The 15,166-nt window shown below is 40.7% G+C and overlaps 1 protein-coding gene across 1 annotated transcript; it reads left to right on the plus strand.

The window, feature by feature from the left end:
• The first annotated feature begins 4,335 nt into the window (after positions 1-4,335).
• On the plus strand, positions 4,336-14,956 carry RFXAP (regulatory factor X associated protein). Its single transcript, XM_017854148.1, has 3 exons — positions 4,336-5,045; positions 10,514-10,621; positions 13,031-14,956. The coding sequence occupies exons 1-3, from the start codon at positions 4,446-4,448 to the stop codon at positions 13,139-13,141; spliced, it is 819 nt and encodes a 272-aa protein (XP_017709637.1). The 5' UTR covers positions 4,336-4,445; the 3' UTR covers positions 13,142-14,956.
• The last annotated feature ends 210 nt before the right edge of the window (positions 14,957-15,166 follow it).

Raw genomic sequence — 15,166 nt, forward strand, 5'->3', positions numbered from 1 at the left:
TTCAAACCACAGAAAAATCATACCTCAAAAAAAAAGTAGGTTTACTTTTTAAGCTTACTGTCACTTACTGAACACCGTAACAGGTATTTGTACTAAGATTTAAATAATACTGCTCCGAGTAGTATGCCGGTAAAAACATTTTTTAACCAGTTAACTGATGGCTGGAAATGAAACGAAACTTTTCTCCCACCTGCTTAGGTTTATTGCCTGGGAGCTTGTAAATTAAAGTCACAAAAGATAGCTTAGTAAAAGAAAAGAGTTTATTTACAAGAACTACATGTACACAGGAGGGCTCAGAGATGAGTTACTCAAACGGATGGTTAGAATTTGAGGTTTATGTACCTAAATTAGTGAGGAAAGGGAAGACGGAGTGAAAGTTCCCAGGGGATGAACAAATAGGTTCCTTTAGGAAAAACAAATGTGGTTTTAGGAGAACAAATGAGAAATAAGGCATTTGGTGATAATATATGTTTATGTAGGTTTTCTGAACTCATGGTCATGGGGTATTTATGGTAGATTTACTCTTGGTCTCTGTCCAGAGAGTAACTTTCCTCAGGGGGGAATTTATGACTGTCTTCATTTATCAGAAGTTTCAGCTTTTAGTCAGATAAAGGAAGGTCTGAGAAGGCTGCTTTCTGTACCAATTGAATCTCAAGTGTCTTCAGCTTAAAATAATCTTTATGCCAATTCTGGGGTTCCGTATGTGTCACTACCTGAGATAAAGAATGTTAGCACAAGATTCACAAACATTGATAAAATATACAATACTCAACACTGTAAATCCTATACATCCATAACTTCAAGGTGACTTACTATTTCTTAGGAAAATCACTATCAGTTTTTATGAATTCACCAACAATAGTGTCCCATATTTAAAATAAGAATAAATGTGGCCAGAAGAGGTTGCTCACACCTGCAACCCCAGCACTTTGGGAGGCTGAGGTGGACAGATCGCTTGAGGTCAGGAGTTCGAGACCAGCCTGGCCAACATGGTGAAACCCCGTCTCTACTAAAAATTCAAACATTAGCCGGGCGTGGTGGCATGTGCCTGTAATCCCAGCTACTCAGGAGGCTGAGGCAGGAGAATCACTTGAACCTGGGGGACAGAGGTTGCAGTCAGCCAAGACCATGCCACTGCATTCTAGCCTGGGCAACAAGAGTGAACCTGTCTCAAATAATAATAATAATAATAATAATAATAAATGCTTGACTATTCACAATAGCAAAGCCATGGAACCAACCTAAATGCCCATCAATGATAGACACATATACACCATGGAATACTATGCAGCCATAAAAAGGAATGATACCATGTCCTTTGCAGCAACATGGATGGAGTTGGAAGCCATTATCCTCAGCAAACTAACGCAGAAACAGAAAACCAAACGCCACATCTTCTCACTGATAAGTGGGAGTTGAATGATAATAACACATGGACACAATGGAGAACAAAACACACTGGGACCTGTTAAAAGTGGATGTGGGGAAGGGAGAGCATCAGGAAGAATAGCTGATGAATGCTGGGCTTAACACCTAGGTGATGGGATGATCCGTGCAGTAAACTACTATGGTACATGCTTATCTATGTAACAAACCTGCATGTCCTGCACATGTATCCCTGAGCTTAAAATGAAAGTTGAAGAAAAAAAGTAACATTATTTATGAATAAAGTTATATTTTTTCATTAAAAAAAGGAATAAATGCTTGGTTTCTGTTCAATTCAGTAAAGAAGTGTACTTTTGTTCTTTTCTTTTTTTTGATGACAGCAAGGACATAAAGTGTACTTTTGACATGAATGTTGGTAGATATTTTTGTTTAATTGAGAAAAAACAAAAGTGAAACAATTAAGATGTATGTAAGATCTTCACTTGTTCAAGGATGTGATGTAAGCAATTTCTTTGCTGAATTGCATGATAGTTTTCAAATGCTGAAAGAGTATTTCCTCAGTTGTGGGGGTTGGATATTCACAATGTGACAGTTGCAGACAGAATACATTTTCAGTTTAATCTTTTTTTTTTTTTCTTTTCTTTTTAAGATGGAGTCTCGCCTCTGCTGCCCAGACTGGAGTGCAGTGGCAGAGCCTCGGCTCACTGCAATCTCTTCCTCCCAGGTTCAAGCGATTCTCATGCTTCAGCCTCCTGAGTAGCTGGGATTGTAGGTGTGGGCCACCACACCTGGCTGATTTTTGTATTTTTAGTAGAGATTTCACCATGTTGGTCAGGCTGGTTTTGAACTCCTGACCTCGTGATCTGCCTGCCTCAGCCTCCCAAAGCGTTGGGATTACAGGTGGGAGCCACTGATCCCGGCCTTAAATTTAATCTTCATTAACATTTTCACTATCAGTTTCTTAAGTGCAGAGACAATCAACAATAAGTGTAAACCTGCTTTGTAGCATTTGATAATTTCCCTGGTGTAAATACTCCAATAGTGGCTGATTTCAAGCAATCAACATGACATACCGAAGGCAGAGTTGGGAAAATGTGCAGTAACACACCACTAAATAATATTTCCGTATACAGATACGACATAACCTTAAGAGCACAGATAATGATAAAACATAAAATAATTAGAAAATGAAGAGTTTTGAGATTTGTAATCTTTGTTTTTTTGTTTTGTTTTGTTTTGTTTGTTTGTTTATTTATTGAGACGGAGTCTCGGCCTGTCACCCAGGCTGGAGTGTAGTGGCGAGATCTCGGCTCACTGCAAGCTCCGCCTCCCGGGTTCACGCCATTCTCCTGCCTCAGCCTCCAAAGTAGCTGGGACTACAGGCGCCCGCCACGTCGCCCGGCTAATTTTTTGTATTTTTAGTAGAGACGGGGTTTCACTGTGTTAGCCAGGATGGTCTCCATCTCCTGACCTCGTGATCCACCCTCCTCGGCCTCCCAAAAAGTGCTGGGATTACAGGCGAGAGCCACCGCGCCCGGCCGTAACCTTTGTTTTTAATATAATCTTATTGTAAGTTCATGTAGTAAGATTTTTAATAATAGCAGTGTTTAATTTTTCTGCTAATTATACTTCTGAAATGTTAGCAACCAGGTATCATCAGTTGGCCCTAGCACACCACCGACTGCCAAGTTTTACTAATGAGGAAACTGAGGCTCAGAGAGGCTGTAACCAACTTGCTGTAGTCACACAGGACAGTACTACCTAGGTTGCTCTAATTCCAAACCTTCTCCCTTCCACTTGCCTCTCTTTAAAACATAACTGATCTACCTACATGTCAGCACCCAAACATCTTTATGTGAAGGGATTTATAGTTTGTTGAATAAAGTCATTGCTTTCCGGTAGGTGGGATGGGAAATCTGACCAGGCGAAAGAACAGGATGAAGGGAAAAAGAATATCTGCTTAACAGTTCAGGATACGGCAGGATGTTTTCTCTCCTGGGATTTGGACAAGCCAAGATTTAACAACCAGCAATTACCCAGCAACTGATAGAACTGATAGAACATTCATTGTTTTTTTTAAACTTTTGCCATTCAGTATTCCTTTTCACACATTTTCACTCTGTGAAATGAAAACGTTAAGACTTATCTCAGCAGCCACAGCAAAGAGCAAGTATTAAAATCAAGTGAGTTTCCAGAAGAGAAAAACAAAGTTAACCCTCAATACAAATACAACTCGGCCAAAGGTGTGGCCCACCCCTCTCCGCTCCACTATTTTCAAATAAGTCATTTCTGCCTTCATGGACTGCGAGCTAGTGGCTCCAGGCTGTGACACCACTACATCCCAGCTTCAAATCTCCCCTTGCAGGCAGTTTGGGGGTAAATAATAAAATTAGCATCCTAACACTACAAGTCGTGAGACTGCTCAGGAACAATCTTAATTTGCTTACTGGAACTCCTGTAGAAGATGATTTGAACTGCTTTAGATACAATAGGTTCAGGTGGCGCTGCCTTGCCAACCACAGCCCCGCAGACCCGGTCTGCAAATCCCCCAGCCGGCCGAAGGGGCCGGATCCGCACATGCGCAGTCAGTCCCGTCGGCTGTGCGCTCAGCCCCGCCCCCAGAGGCGCCGCGCTCCATGACAGCCAGCGGGCGTACACACGCTGACGCCCAGGCTGCGGACACGCAGGCGCAGTCGGGGCGCCTTCGGGGCACCGCTGCTGTTTCCCGTAGCGTTTCTTGAGTCTTTATTTTGCAAAGTGCCGCTAGGCCAGGCAGGTGTTAAAAGGCCGGAGTCGTGGACCCCGGCCAGGTCTCAGCAGCATGGAGGCGCAGGGTGTCGCGGAGGGCGCGGGGCCGGGCGCCGCCAGCGGCGTGCCCCACCCCGCGGCCCTAGCCCCGGCTGCGGCTCCCGCCCTGGCGCCAGCCCCGGTGGCGACCGCGGNCGGGGCACCGCTGCTGTTTCCCGTAGCGTTTCTTGAGTCTTTATTTTGCAAAGTGCCGCTAGGCCAGGCAGGTGTTAAAAGGCCGGAGTCGTGGACCCCGGCCAGGTCTCAGCAGCATGGAGTCGCAGGGTGTCGCGGAGGGCGCGGGGCCGGGCGCCGCCAGCGGCGTGCCCCACCCCGCGGCCCTAGCCCCGGCTGCGGCTCCCGCCCTGGCGCCAGCCCCGGTGGCGACCGCGGCCTCGCAGTTCACCCTGCTGGTGATGCAACCCTGTGCTGGGCAGGACGAGGCCGCGGTCCCCGGAGGCAGCGTTGGGGCGGGCAAGCCCATTAGGTACCTGTGCGAAGGGGCCGGGGATGGCGAAGAGGAGGCTGGGGAGGACGAAGCGGACCTGCTGGACACTTCGGACCCTCCAGGGGGAGGCGAGAGCGCGGCTAGTTTGGAGGATCTGGAGGACGAGGAGACCCACTCGGGGGGCGAGGGCAGCAGCGGCGGCGCCCGGAGGCGGGGCAGCGGCGGGGGCAGCATGAGCAAGACCTGCACCTACGAAGGCTGCAGCGAGACCACGAGCCAGGTGGCCAAGCAGCGCAAGCCGTGGATGTGCAAGAAACACCGCAACAAGATGTACAAGGACAAGTATAAAAAGAAGAAGAGCGACCAGGCCCTGAACTGCGGTGGGACTGCCTCGACTGGCAGCGCGGGAAACGTCAAACTCGAGGTATCAGACTTAGCCGAGGCCTAGGGGTGGGCGGTGGAAGGAGAAACCCAATCTTAACGCAAACCGCATCTCCAGGGCCGGCCCATCCGCTTGCAAATGGGCTGGGTTGCAGTGACTGGGTTAGTGGTTGAGAATTAGAATGTTTGCCCTAAATTAAAGTTTATACCAACATGTGCAAAGCAGTAACAGTTCTGTTGCACCCATATGATAGGTGCCGAAATTTCAGTAAAAATAATGTGACATCGGCAGAGCTGTCATAGATCTGGGATATGGCTGGAAGGACACAGAGTAAATGTTCGGTCTGGTTCATCGCTAAAGGAGACTTAGGAACCTAGATGAAGTTGGTACTTCTGAGAAAGTCATCTCTTTCGGTTTTCACTACTCTGTTCTCAGTATCCAGTTCTCAGTACCTCTATTCGTAATAGTCCTTTATTTAATACTTTGTTTTTAGTGTCCTGTTCTGTTAACCCTCTTCCTAGTACCCTATTTTTAGTACTACTGTACTCAGTTGCCTGTCTGTAGTACCCCTGTACTTAGTACCCTTTTCTTACAACTCCGTTCCCAGTACCCCTATGTTTAGTCCCTTTTTCTCATGTTCTCACTACCCCAATACTTAATATACCTTGTTCTCAGTATCCTTGTTCTTAGTACCCTGTTTTCACTATCCCTTTTCTTAGTACCCCTGATGGGGGGAAAAAAAGGATGATAATGGAGTCTTAAGTCTCAAAAAACTTTTGGATTGTTTGATTTGAACTGAGTTCAAAGGTAAAACCAGTGTTCTGGAGATGGACTTCTGGGTGCAAAGCCCTGTTCCATCATTTGCTGGCTGTGTGGCTTGAATAGGTTATGAAACTCTGTAAAATGAGCATTAAAATAGTATGTCATTCACAGTGTTGCTGTGAATATGTGAGCCATTCCATACTGAGTGTTCACATGGTGTCCAGCAACTGGTTAAAGTTTGCAAACCTTTGCTGTTATTATTGTCATTGTTAGTGGTATACTTTGAGGCTGTCACAGATAAGCAGATATTTCTTCTTGAGAGAGCTATGTAATCCCTCAGTGTAGAGAAAAATTTAATTTTGTTACAAGTGATCCAAGCCAAGTATGGTGGCAAGTGCCTGTATACCCAGCTGTACTCGGGAGGGTGAGGTGGGAGGATTGCTTGAGACCAGGGGTTCAAGGCTGCGATGAGCCTTGTTTGCATCACTGCACTCCAGCCTGGATGACATAGCAAGACCCTGTCTCCTTAAAAAAAAAAAAAAAAAAAAAAAAAAAGCGGTCAAAAAATTTGTTTCTTTAACTGCAAGCTGTCTTAGGGTCTTAGGATGTATTCTAAGTCTTTAAATTTCTTAGTTTCCGGCTGAACTTGAAGTGCTCCATTACTAAAATATTAGACCTTGTAATTGTTTACAAATGTAATGTTCTAGGCCAGGCACAGTGGCTGATACCTGTAAGCCCAGAACTTGGGGAGGCCTAGGAGGGAGGATTGCTTGAGCCCAGGAGTTCGAGACCAGCCTGGGTAACATAGGGAGACCCCCATCTCAACAAAAAATTTTAAAATTAGCCGGGTATGTTGGCACATGCCTGTAGTCCTAGCTATTCAGGAGGCTGAGGTGGAAGGATCATTGAGCCCAGGGAACTGAGGCTGCAGTGAGCCAAGATTGTGCTGCTTCACTCCAGCCTGGGTGACAGAGCAAGACTTTGTCTCAAAAACAAAAAGTATAATCTTCTAAATATTTCCAAAATCTACAGTTGCCAGTGTGTCATACTTAATTCACACTGGTTAGGACTGAGTGACTTCTCTTTCCCTTAAGTTTTAATCTTTTGGAGTAAGAGGACTCCTTTGAGTATCTGGTGACTTAATGAAGACTCTTCCTAGAAAAATCCACTATGTAACTTTAATTTTGCATACTAATTAATGGGCTCAGGACTTCTGTAATCTTAGTTTAAAAACCCCCTCAATCCATATTCTTGTTAGATGTTTTACCAAATCTCTAATTACGGGGAATTAGAGAAATAAACACCTGGAAAAGAATGAAAGTTAGTAAAAGTGATCAAGTTTCTTCCTCAGTATGTTCCACAGGTGCTCATTTGCTTCAGAATTCTTTGGAGAGGGAGAAAAATAACACTTTTTTTCTTTCTTTCTTTCTTTTTTGAGACAGTGTCTCACTCTGTTGTTGCTCAGGCTGGAGTACTGGTGCGATCTCGGCCAACTACAACCTCCACCTCCTGGGTTCAAGCAGTTCTTGTGCCTCAGCCTCCTAAGTAGCTGGGATTATAGGCATGCACCACCACCCCAGCTAATTTTGTATTTTAGTAGAGACTGGGTTTCGCCATGTCGGCCAGTCTGGTCTCGAACTCCCGATCCTCCCACCTCAGCCTCCCAAAGTGCTGGGATTACAGGTGTGACCCACCACACCCAGCCTAGTAATACTTATTTTCAAGAAAGAAGTAGTTAACCTATGGCTGCTTACATTTTTTTTTTTAAAACTACCTAGCATTTACATCTACAGTAAGGAAAATGTATAAAAGGCAAATAGATACTGAATTAGAGTCTCTCTCTGCACCTCCCACAAAAAGAACCTCATAATTTACTATTTTGTTATTTATTTACTTATCTAATTTTTAGAGATGGGTCTCACACTGTTGCCCAGGCTGACCTCAAATTCCTGGGCTCAAGTGACCCTCCCGCCTCAGCCCTCCGAGTAGCTGGGATTACTTCACCATTGCACCCAGCTTCACTATTTTGAAATAATTTGCATGACTTTTTAGGGAAGGGAATTAATTGCTATAAGCAACAAGTAATAGCTTACTATCCAATTTGTCTTATATTGTGGGATACTTTATCACTTCTGAGGAGGTAACAAGATCTGTAAGTCTTTATCTTTGTTAAACTGAGTGAGTGTAAAGAAAATAACAGTGCCAGTCAGGATGTAGTAAGAGCCAACTATATAGTCCGGTTTTAGTATTTCAGAGGAGGATAGATCATTGCAGGCTGAGATACTCCAGAAAGGCTTTGCAGAGGAAATGTGACTCAGTATAAACCAGAAAGGATGGGTAATAGTTTACGCTTCATGAGCTGAGTTTCTTATGTGTCAAGCACTGTGTTAAGCGATAAATGGAGTCTCACAACCTTTCAGCAGTGGGATAGGTACTATGTTTTACATACATGGAAACTGAGGCACAGAGAGGCTAAAGAATTTGGCCTAGGTCATACAGCCAGCAAGTACTGTACTCAAGCACAAGCAGTCTTATTCTAGAGCCTTCACTTTTACCCCCTTACTATACTGCTTCCCTAGAATTCTGGTAGATAAAAGGAAAGAGAAGCACATTTTAGTAAAGAAAGAGAAGTAGGAATACAGAAAACACTTTTGTGAAGATAGCAAGTGGACTATTCTAGCTAAAATGTAATAGTTGAGTGGAAAATTCATGAGAGAAAAATTTGGAAAGATAGGTTGAAGCCAGTTTTTTATAGTGTTGAATGCCAGGCTATGGGATTTGGGTTTGGAGTCTTTACATGAAGTGATAATTAGGAAGTAGCAGAGGACCCTACCCTGATGGAGTGGGTTCAAGTTGAGAGCCTATAGATTTTGAGACTATTTCGAAGATCATTGTAGTAGGACTGACAGGTGATGACGGTATCTTCTGCTATGTTGTGAGCAGCAAGATTCGAAATTAAGGTCTCTATTCCAATGAAGGATTTATTAAGGTAAAAAAAATTAAAGAAATTAAGGTTTCTAAAATTATTTCTTACACAAGCTGAGGTTAAGTGAGGAACAAGTGTGTATAATGTCTACTCCACCAATCTAAGAACTGTGCTATGTGAGAGACACATAAAGGGACTAGGGATAAATGAATTGACTTCTGTTGGTGGGACTGTTGTTATTAAATATCTGAAAAGCTATCATTTAAGAGAAGGAGTGGACTTATATGGCATAGTTCTGAGGTAACTGGGACTCTTAGGCCTAAATCACAAGGAGTATGTATTTCAGCACAGCTTAAGTAAAGCTACCTAACATTCTACCGAAATATCAGAGCTATTCAAAACCAAATGAAGTGTGGCAAAAGTTGGTAAACTCTGTAGGACAAAGAGCATTGAAAGTTTTTGAAAAAGAATTCCAACGTCTGTACAAGTTTGGACTAGATGACTAAAGGTTATTTTCACTGCAAGCTTCTCCATCTAATTCAGTATCTAATATTTTGTGATATTAACCTTTTGAATTTGCATAGTGAGGTTGTGAGGGCGGAGGGTATGGTACCGTCAAGTCAATTTCAGCATTCCATTATCTTGCAAATAAAAATTAAAGAATCTCATAAATAAAATCAACTCGGGGTCGGTGGGGAGGAAGAAGTTATTTTGTTTCCTCTGGGTATTAGAATTTTCTTTTACAGTTGTTATGTGTTGAGGCCTAAAATGTTTAGGGATGAAATGTTTTGTAATATAAGGTTGGTAAACTTCTCATAATGAAAGAGATTAAGAGAATATTCTCATAGATAACTCAGAGGCCGGTAGAAAGAAGGCCAAGAGGAAAAAACAGCATAGATAATATTCTAAGTAAAGAACGAAGAGGTTAAATTCATGTAAAGTATGGCTTTCTGGTAAAACATTTATAGTTTTATATTTACTTCGTAAGAATTTTGGATGTGGTATTGTAGCATGGTTTTGTAAGAGTCAGAATATTTCAGTCAGCTAAACAATATTTTGTTATGCCAGCACAACTGCAAGTATTTAAGATGCAGTCAGGTAACTGGGAGTACATATTTGGTAATAAGTGCGGCTGATTTTGTTTTTGGGCAGTTAAATCTCAGGGTAATGGTATCGTTTTAGGACTTACCTGTTTTGTTCATACAGGTGGCAGGAGACTATACTAGTGCTTTTTCAAGCAAGTTTATCCAAATTTTGAAAGATTTGGTTATCAATTGCTTCTTTAAACAATATTTTACTACTCCCCCATTTGTTTTGGTTGTTAACTGGGTAAAAGCTATCAGATATCTTATTGAGCAGTGTATAATTTGCCTCTGAGTTCATATATTTCATCCAAAGGAAAGATTTGGATGCCTTTTATGTTTTGGCCTGGATAGCATCATAGAAAGAGAATGGTCAATTCCACTTGGCATTTTTGGTAATGTTGAAAATAGCTCACAAGTAACTCTGCCTCAATCTTAGTGGCCCACCTCTCACACTGTTACTCTATCACACTGTATCACACACTATTAATTCTGAGACCTGTCAAGAGACTAAAGAACCCAGGTTGAAAATCAGGTGGGAGAGGGAGCGAGAAGGAATGTTACATCAAATTAACTGCCAGTATCTTGCCTATGATAATGAAGAACTTTCCAGTTCTACAGAGACTGGGCAAGAAGAAGGAAGAAATGCAAAGACCTGTTCATTACCTCTTTGAAATACCTGTAATCATGACTTATTACATTAACTGTTTATCTATTTGCGTTTTTATCATTTATCCCAGGAAAGTGCAGATAACATACTCTCCATTGTTAAACAAAGAACAGGATCTTTTGGGGATCGTCCTGCAAGACCTACTCTTTTAGAACAAGTGTTAAATCAAAAAAGACTGGTAAATATCTGTTTGTAAATCAGTTATAAATGTGTTAACAAACGTTTTTTGTTATAAATGGAACTATTGAGATTTTTGAGATTTTAGCGCATGACATCACACTATACATCAAAATAAATTCCTAATAAGGAGTCAAAGTTTTAAAAAAAAGAATCGAAACTTTACCTCAAAAATCTGTAACGAGATTTTTTTTTAGTTTATATAGACAAAATCACAGGGAAAAGATTATAAACTTGACTACATAAAAATGAATGCTATAGTCAAAACTAGTGGCAAAATGCACAATAACCTAGAGCAAAAATATGTACAACAAGTATAAAAGACTGTGGTTATTGTGGCTGGTATTTTATCACATAAAATATTCCTGGTTGGGCATGGTGGTTCATGCCTGTAATCCTAGCATTTTGGGAGGCCAGGTGGGAGGATCACTTGAGGCTGGGAATTTGAGACCATTCTGGGCAACATAGCGAGACCCCATCTACAAAAAAATTTAGAAAGTAGCTGAGTGTGATGGTATGTAGCTGTAGTCAAGAGGCTGAAACAGGAGGATTGCTTGAGCCCAGGAGTTTGAGGCTGCAATGAGCTGTGATCGTACCACTGTACTCCAGCCTAGGCAACAGAGCACCCTATAAATCACTAAACATGATCAGTTTCCTTATCTATATATAAAATATGTTTGCCTCTTTGACAGCTTCAGTCTTAACTGCAAAGAAAGGTTATTACAACAATTCCTATAATTTGATGAGGAAAACCTTTGACTTCAATACATTGCAAAAGATACAAACAGAAAAAAAGGCGGAATACCATTAATGATCTGGAAAGGTGCTCAATATCAGTAAAAATAAACAAAAAGTGAAAACGGTTTACACGATTACGCACAATGATGCAATGATGTTGAGACTTTCATGAAATGGGCATTCTCCTGCAGTTAATGGCATTATATATTGGTATAGCACTTTCGGAAAGCAGTGGGCATTATGTACCAGGAGTCATCCCTTTTGACTCAGACATCACATTTAATATGAAGGCATTTACAGGACGTAAATCCTAAATATGGATGGAGTTAAACATAAAGATATTGCCAGGAATATATTCATCATAAATAGTAAAAAGGTCATTGAAACAGCCTAAATGTCCAACGGTGTCGTAACAGCTAAGATGATTTTTAAACAAAACTATTTAATAAATAGAAAACGTACTAAGATATAATACATATAATGTTAAAATCAGGATTTAATGATAGTATGTTCCCTTTATTCGGTTTATCTTTTTGCAACTTATTGGGGCCAAAGATGTTTTCTTTATAAATTTATGTAAGTATTTTATTATAAAAACATACTGGCCGGGCGCGGTGGCTCAAGCCTGTAATCCCAGCACTTTGGGAGGCCGAGACAGGTGGATCACGAGGTCAGGAGATCGAGACCATCCTGGCTAACACGGTGAAACCCCATCTCTACTAAAAAAAAAAATAGAAAAAATTAGCCGGGCGAGGTGGCGGGCACCTGTAGTCCCAGCTCCTCGGGAGGCTGAGGCAGGAGAATGGCGTGAACCCGGGAGGCGGAGCTTGCAGTGAGCCGAGATCCGGCCACTGCACTCCAGCCTGGGCAACAGAGCGAGACTCCGTCTCAAAAAAAAAAAAAAACAAACAAACATATTAAGGGAGACTGTGGCAGGATGATTGCTTGAGCCTAGGAGTTCAAGACTGCAGTGAGCTATGCTCCCGCCACTGCACTCCAGCGTGGGAAACGCGGACCCTGTCTCTAATAATCATATGTTAATCATAGTCTGTTATATTTGTTATATTATGACAACTATATTTTAAAATGATGAGTGTACAGAAAGGTATTGGATGTTTTGGAGCAGTTCTATTAGTTTTTTTCCTCAAATTTTGGTATATACCTATATATATACACACATATATAAATGCACACCTATACACACAATTTTAAATTTCTTTATGAAGACTTAGTTGGCTAATGAGAAACTTGACTTCTAGCACTAGTTTATATGTATGTACAAACTGGCATTTAGCTGCTCTTTTCATATGTGGCCCCCTTTCATCTCCATTTTTTTTCTTGCTATAATCCTGGGTCAGTGCTCTTTGTTCTTACGTATTTCAAGAGGTATTTGCTGGCATATTATAGAAGGCGTTTCCTTTGTGCACAAAGTCACCAATAACAGACTTCACCTGTTATTTTTAGGTTTTAGTATTTTGATGTGTGACATCACATTATTTTCTGTTTGCAGCTTAGTTGCAGTGCATCAGATGTAAAAGTGATTTTGATTCAGGCATATTTTAGTGAACATATTGTGTCATGTGTAGGGATACATCAGAGTAATTTCATAGCATGAAAACAGTCTAATCGCATAGATTAATGCTATTAATAATTTTTTTCTTTTCTTTCTAAGTCGTTACTAAGAAGTCCAGAAGTAGTGCAATTTTTACAGAAACAGCAACAACTATTAAATCAGCAAGTTTTGGAGCAAAGACAGCAGCAGTTTCCAGGAGCATCAATGTGAGGGAACTTATCAAGAACATCTACATGGTTTTTATCTTACTGTAATAGATGAGCATATTTTTTTACTAAACATAAATGGGGTAATAATATATGCCTGTAGAACATAAACATTTTCCTGTAAATGTATGTGTGCATTTGGGGATAAATAAGTATTGCACTTTGTGCATCTAATCTTTCAGATTACTATGAGTTTGAAGAAGTCAGCTTATCTTTCCGAAATAACATTTAATTATAATGTTTTTTAAAAAGATATTCCTCTTCAGTCATTGTTACTGAAGGTAATGAAGCAGTTACTTTCTGTGGAAGTCATAAAGTAATCTAGCTCAGTGGTTCTCATCAAGGGTCCATTTGATTGTCATAGTGACCTTGAAAACCACTGGTTTTTAGTGAGTGGTCAGGAATGCTAAATGTTCTGCAGTATCAGGGGTAGTCCCACATACTAAGGATTGTCTCACCCACAGTGCCAATAACACTCCTAAGAAATGTTGATGGCTATTTTGTGGTGCTAACATGTAGTTGGGGCACCTATAATTGGGTTCTCTTAATAACCTTTCTTTGCAGTTAAGACTGAAGCTGTCAGAGAGGTAAGCACATTTTATATAGATGTAAGGAAAGTGATTATTGTTTAATATCTGTGAATTTAGGATGTGCATCTCTTTTTCAGAGGTGTGCTAGTAAAACCTGAGGGATTAACTAAGCACACTGGGATGTGTCTCCTACAGTTGGCTTCTGTCTTTCATGTTACCTGTTAGTGTTGATCTCTTAAAGCAGACATTTCTTGTTTGTTGAATTTGTGAACAGTATAGATCTCAGCCCACCAATGCCAAGACAAAATTATTTTCTTATACTTATTTTATTAAACAAAATGAAAAGATCCTTTTCAAAAGGAGGTCCTGAAAATAAAACTAACAGTCCAGCATTTTGTCATTGTTTTCACAATTGAGCTATCTCAAAACTGCTATTCCTATGTTCAAAATGATGGGTAATCTGGATACTTTTTTCTTATACTTTCTCCTAGGAAAACTTTAAAACTTTAAAAGGCAAACCTACCAATAGGAATAACAAATTAAATGTCAAGAGAATATATCCAATATTAGGATATAAATGTATGTGTCTCAAGTTTAACTATACAAAAATTTGTTACTTGTTTTTTAAACTCTATATATAGTTAAACTTAATCATGGCTGTTCTGAGAAGTACTTATGGAAAGCAAGAATGTTTTTGTTCATTTTTTAACGTGTGTGTTTTTACTTGCATATCTGTTCAAAATGCTTTTAACAAAATTAATTCATTAAAGTCCAGTGGTTGACCTTTGAGTTGGCTGATTTCTTTATTCTGTTCTTTAGTTTATTCTTACTAGACGCAGAGGAATTCATCTACTGTCTGTTATTAACTGTTAGTTTATTCTCATACTTAGGATGTTGAGAGTTTTTTTGACGCTTAAGTTACCCTTTATGGTGAAAAACATTAGTTTATGCTTCTTCAGATGGAATAATGGGAAAGGAGGGAATTGGGAAATGGATGGAAATGGGAAAGGAGGGAAGAGAATAGCCCAGTGAGAGCTGAATGAAAAGGACTGAATTTAAATACGTGTAAGAACTTGGTGGTGATGAGCAATTGTCAGACGTAGGATAGCTAACTGAGAGACTCAGAATCTTTTACCAAGGATATTTTTAGGATAAGGTAGCTGCCTGTTCATGCATTTGGATAAGAATAATAGGACAATACTCAACACAATTTAATTATTATCTGCCACATTAGACAGTTTTTTACTTTATAAAATGATCAGTAAAGCAGTAAGGTTTATTTTGGGTAATTTATTGCAGTGTGTCTCTGGTTTTTTATCCTTGTGTTCACTCGTGCCATTTGCCCTGTGACTTTGCTGCTCCTCCTACCCATTGAGCTTGAGTTTATTTACCTACCCCTTAGATCTAGAGGACTGGCCTTGTGATTTGTTTTTGCCAATAAAATGCAGAGGACACAACACGATGCCAGCTCTGAATAGACTTCTGAAAGTTTTGATTTC

Source organism: Rhinopithecus bieti, unplaced genomic scaffold (assembly GCF_001698545.2).
Source record: "Rhinopithecus bieti isolate Rb0 unplaced genomic scaffold, ASM169854v2 scaffold_35538, whole genome shotgun sequence".
In the NCBI taxonomy this organism is placed as follows: domain Eukaryota; kingdom Metazoa; phylum Chordata; class Mammalia; order Primates; family Cercopithecidae; genus Rhinopithecus; species Rhinopithecus bieti.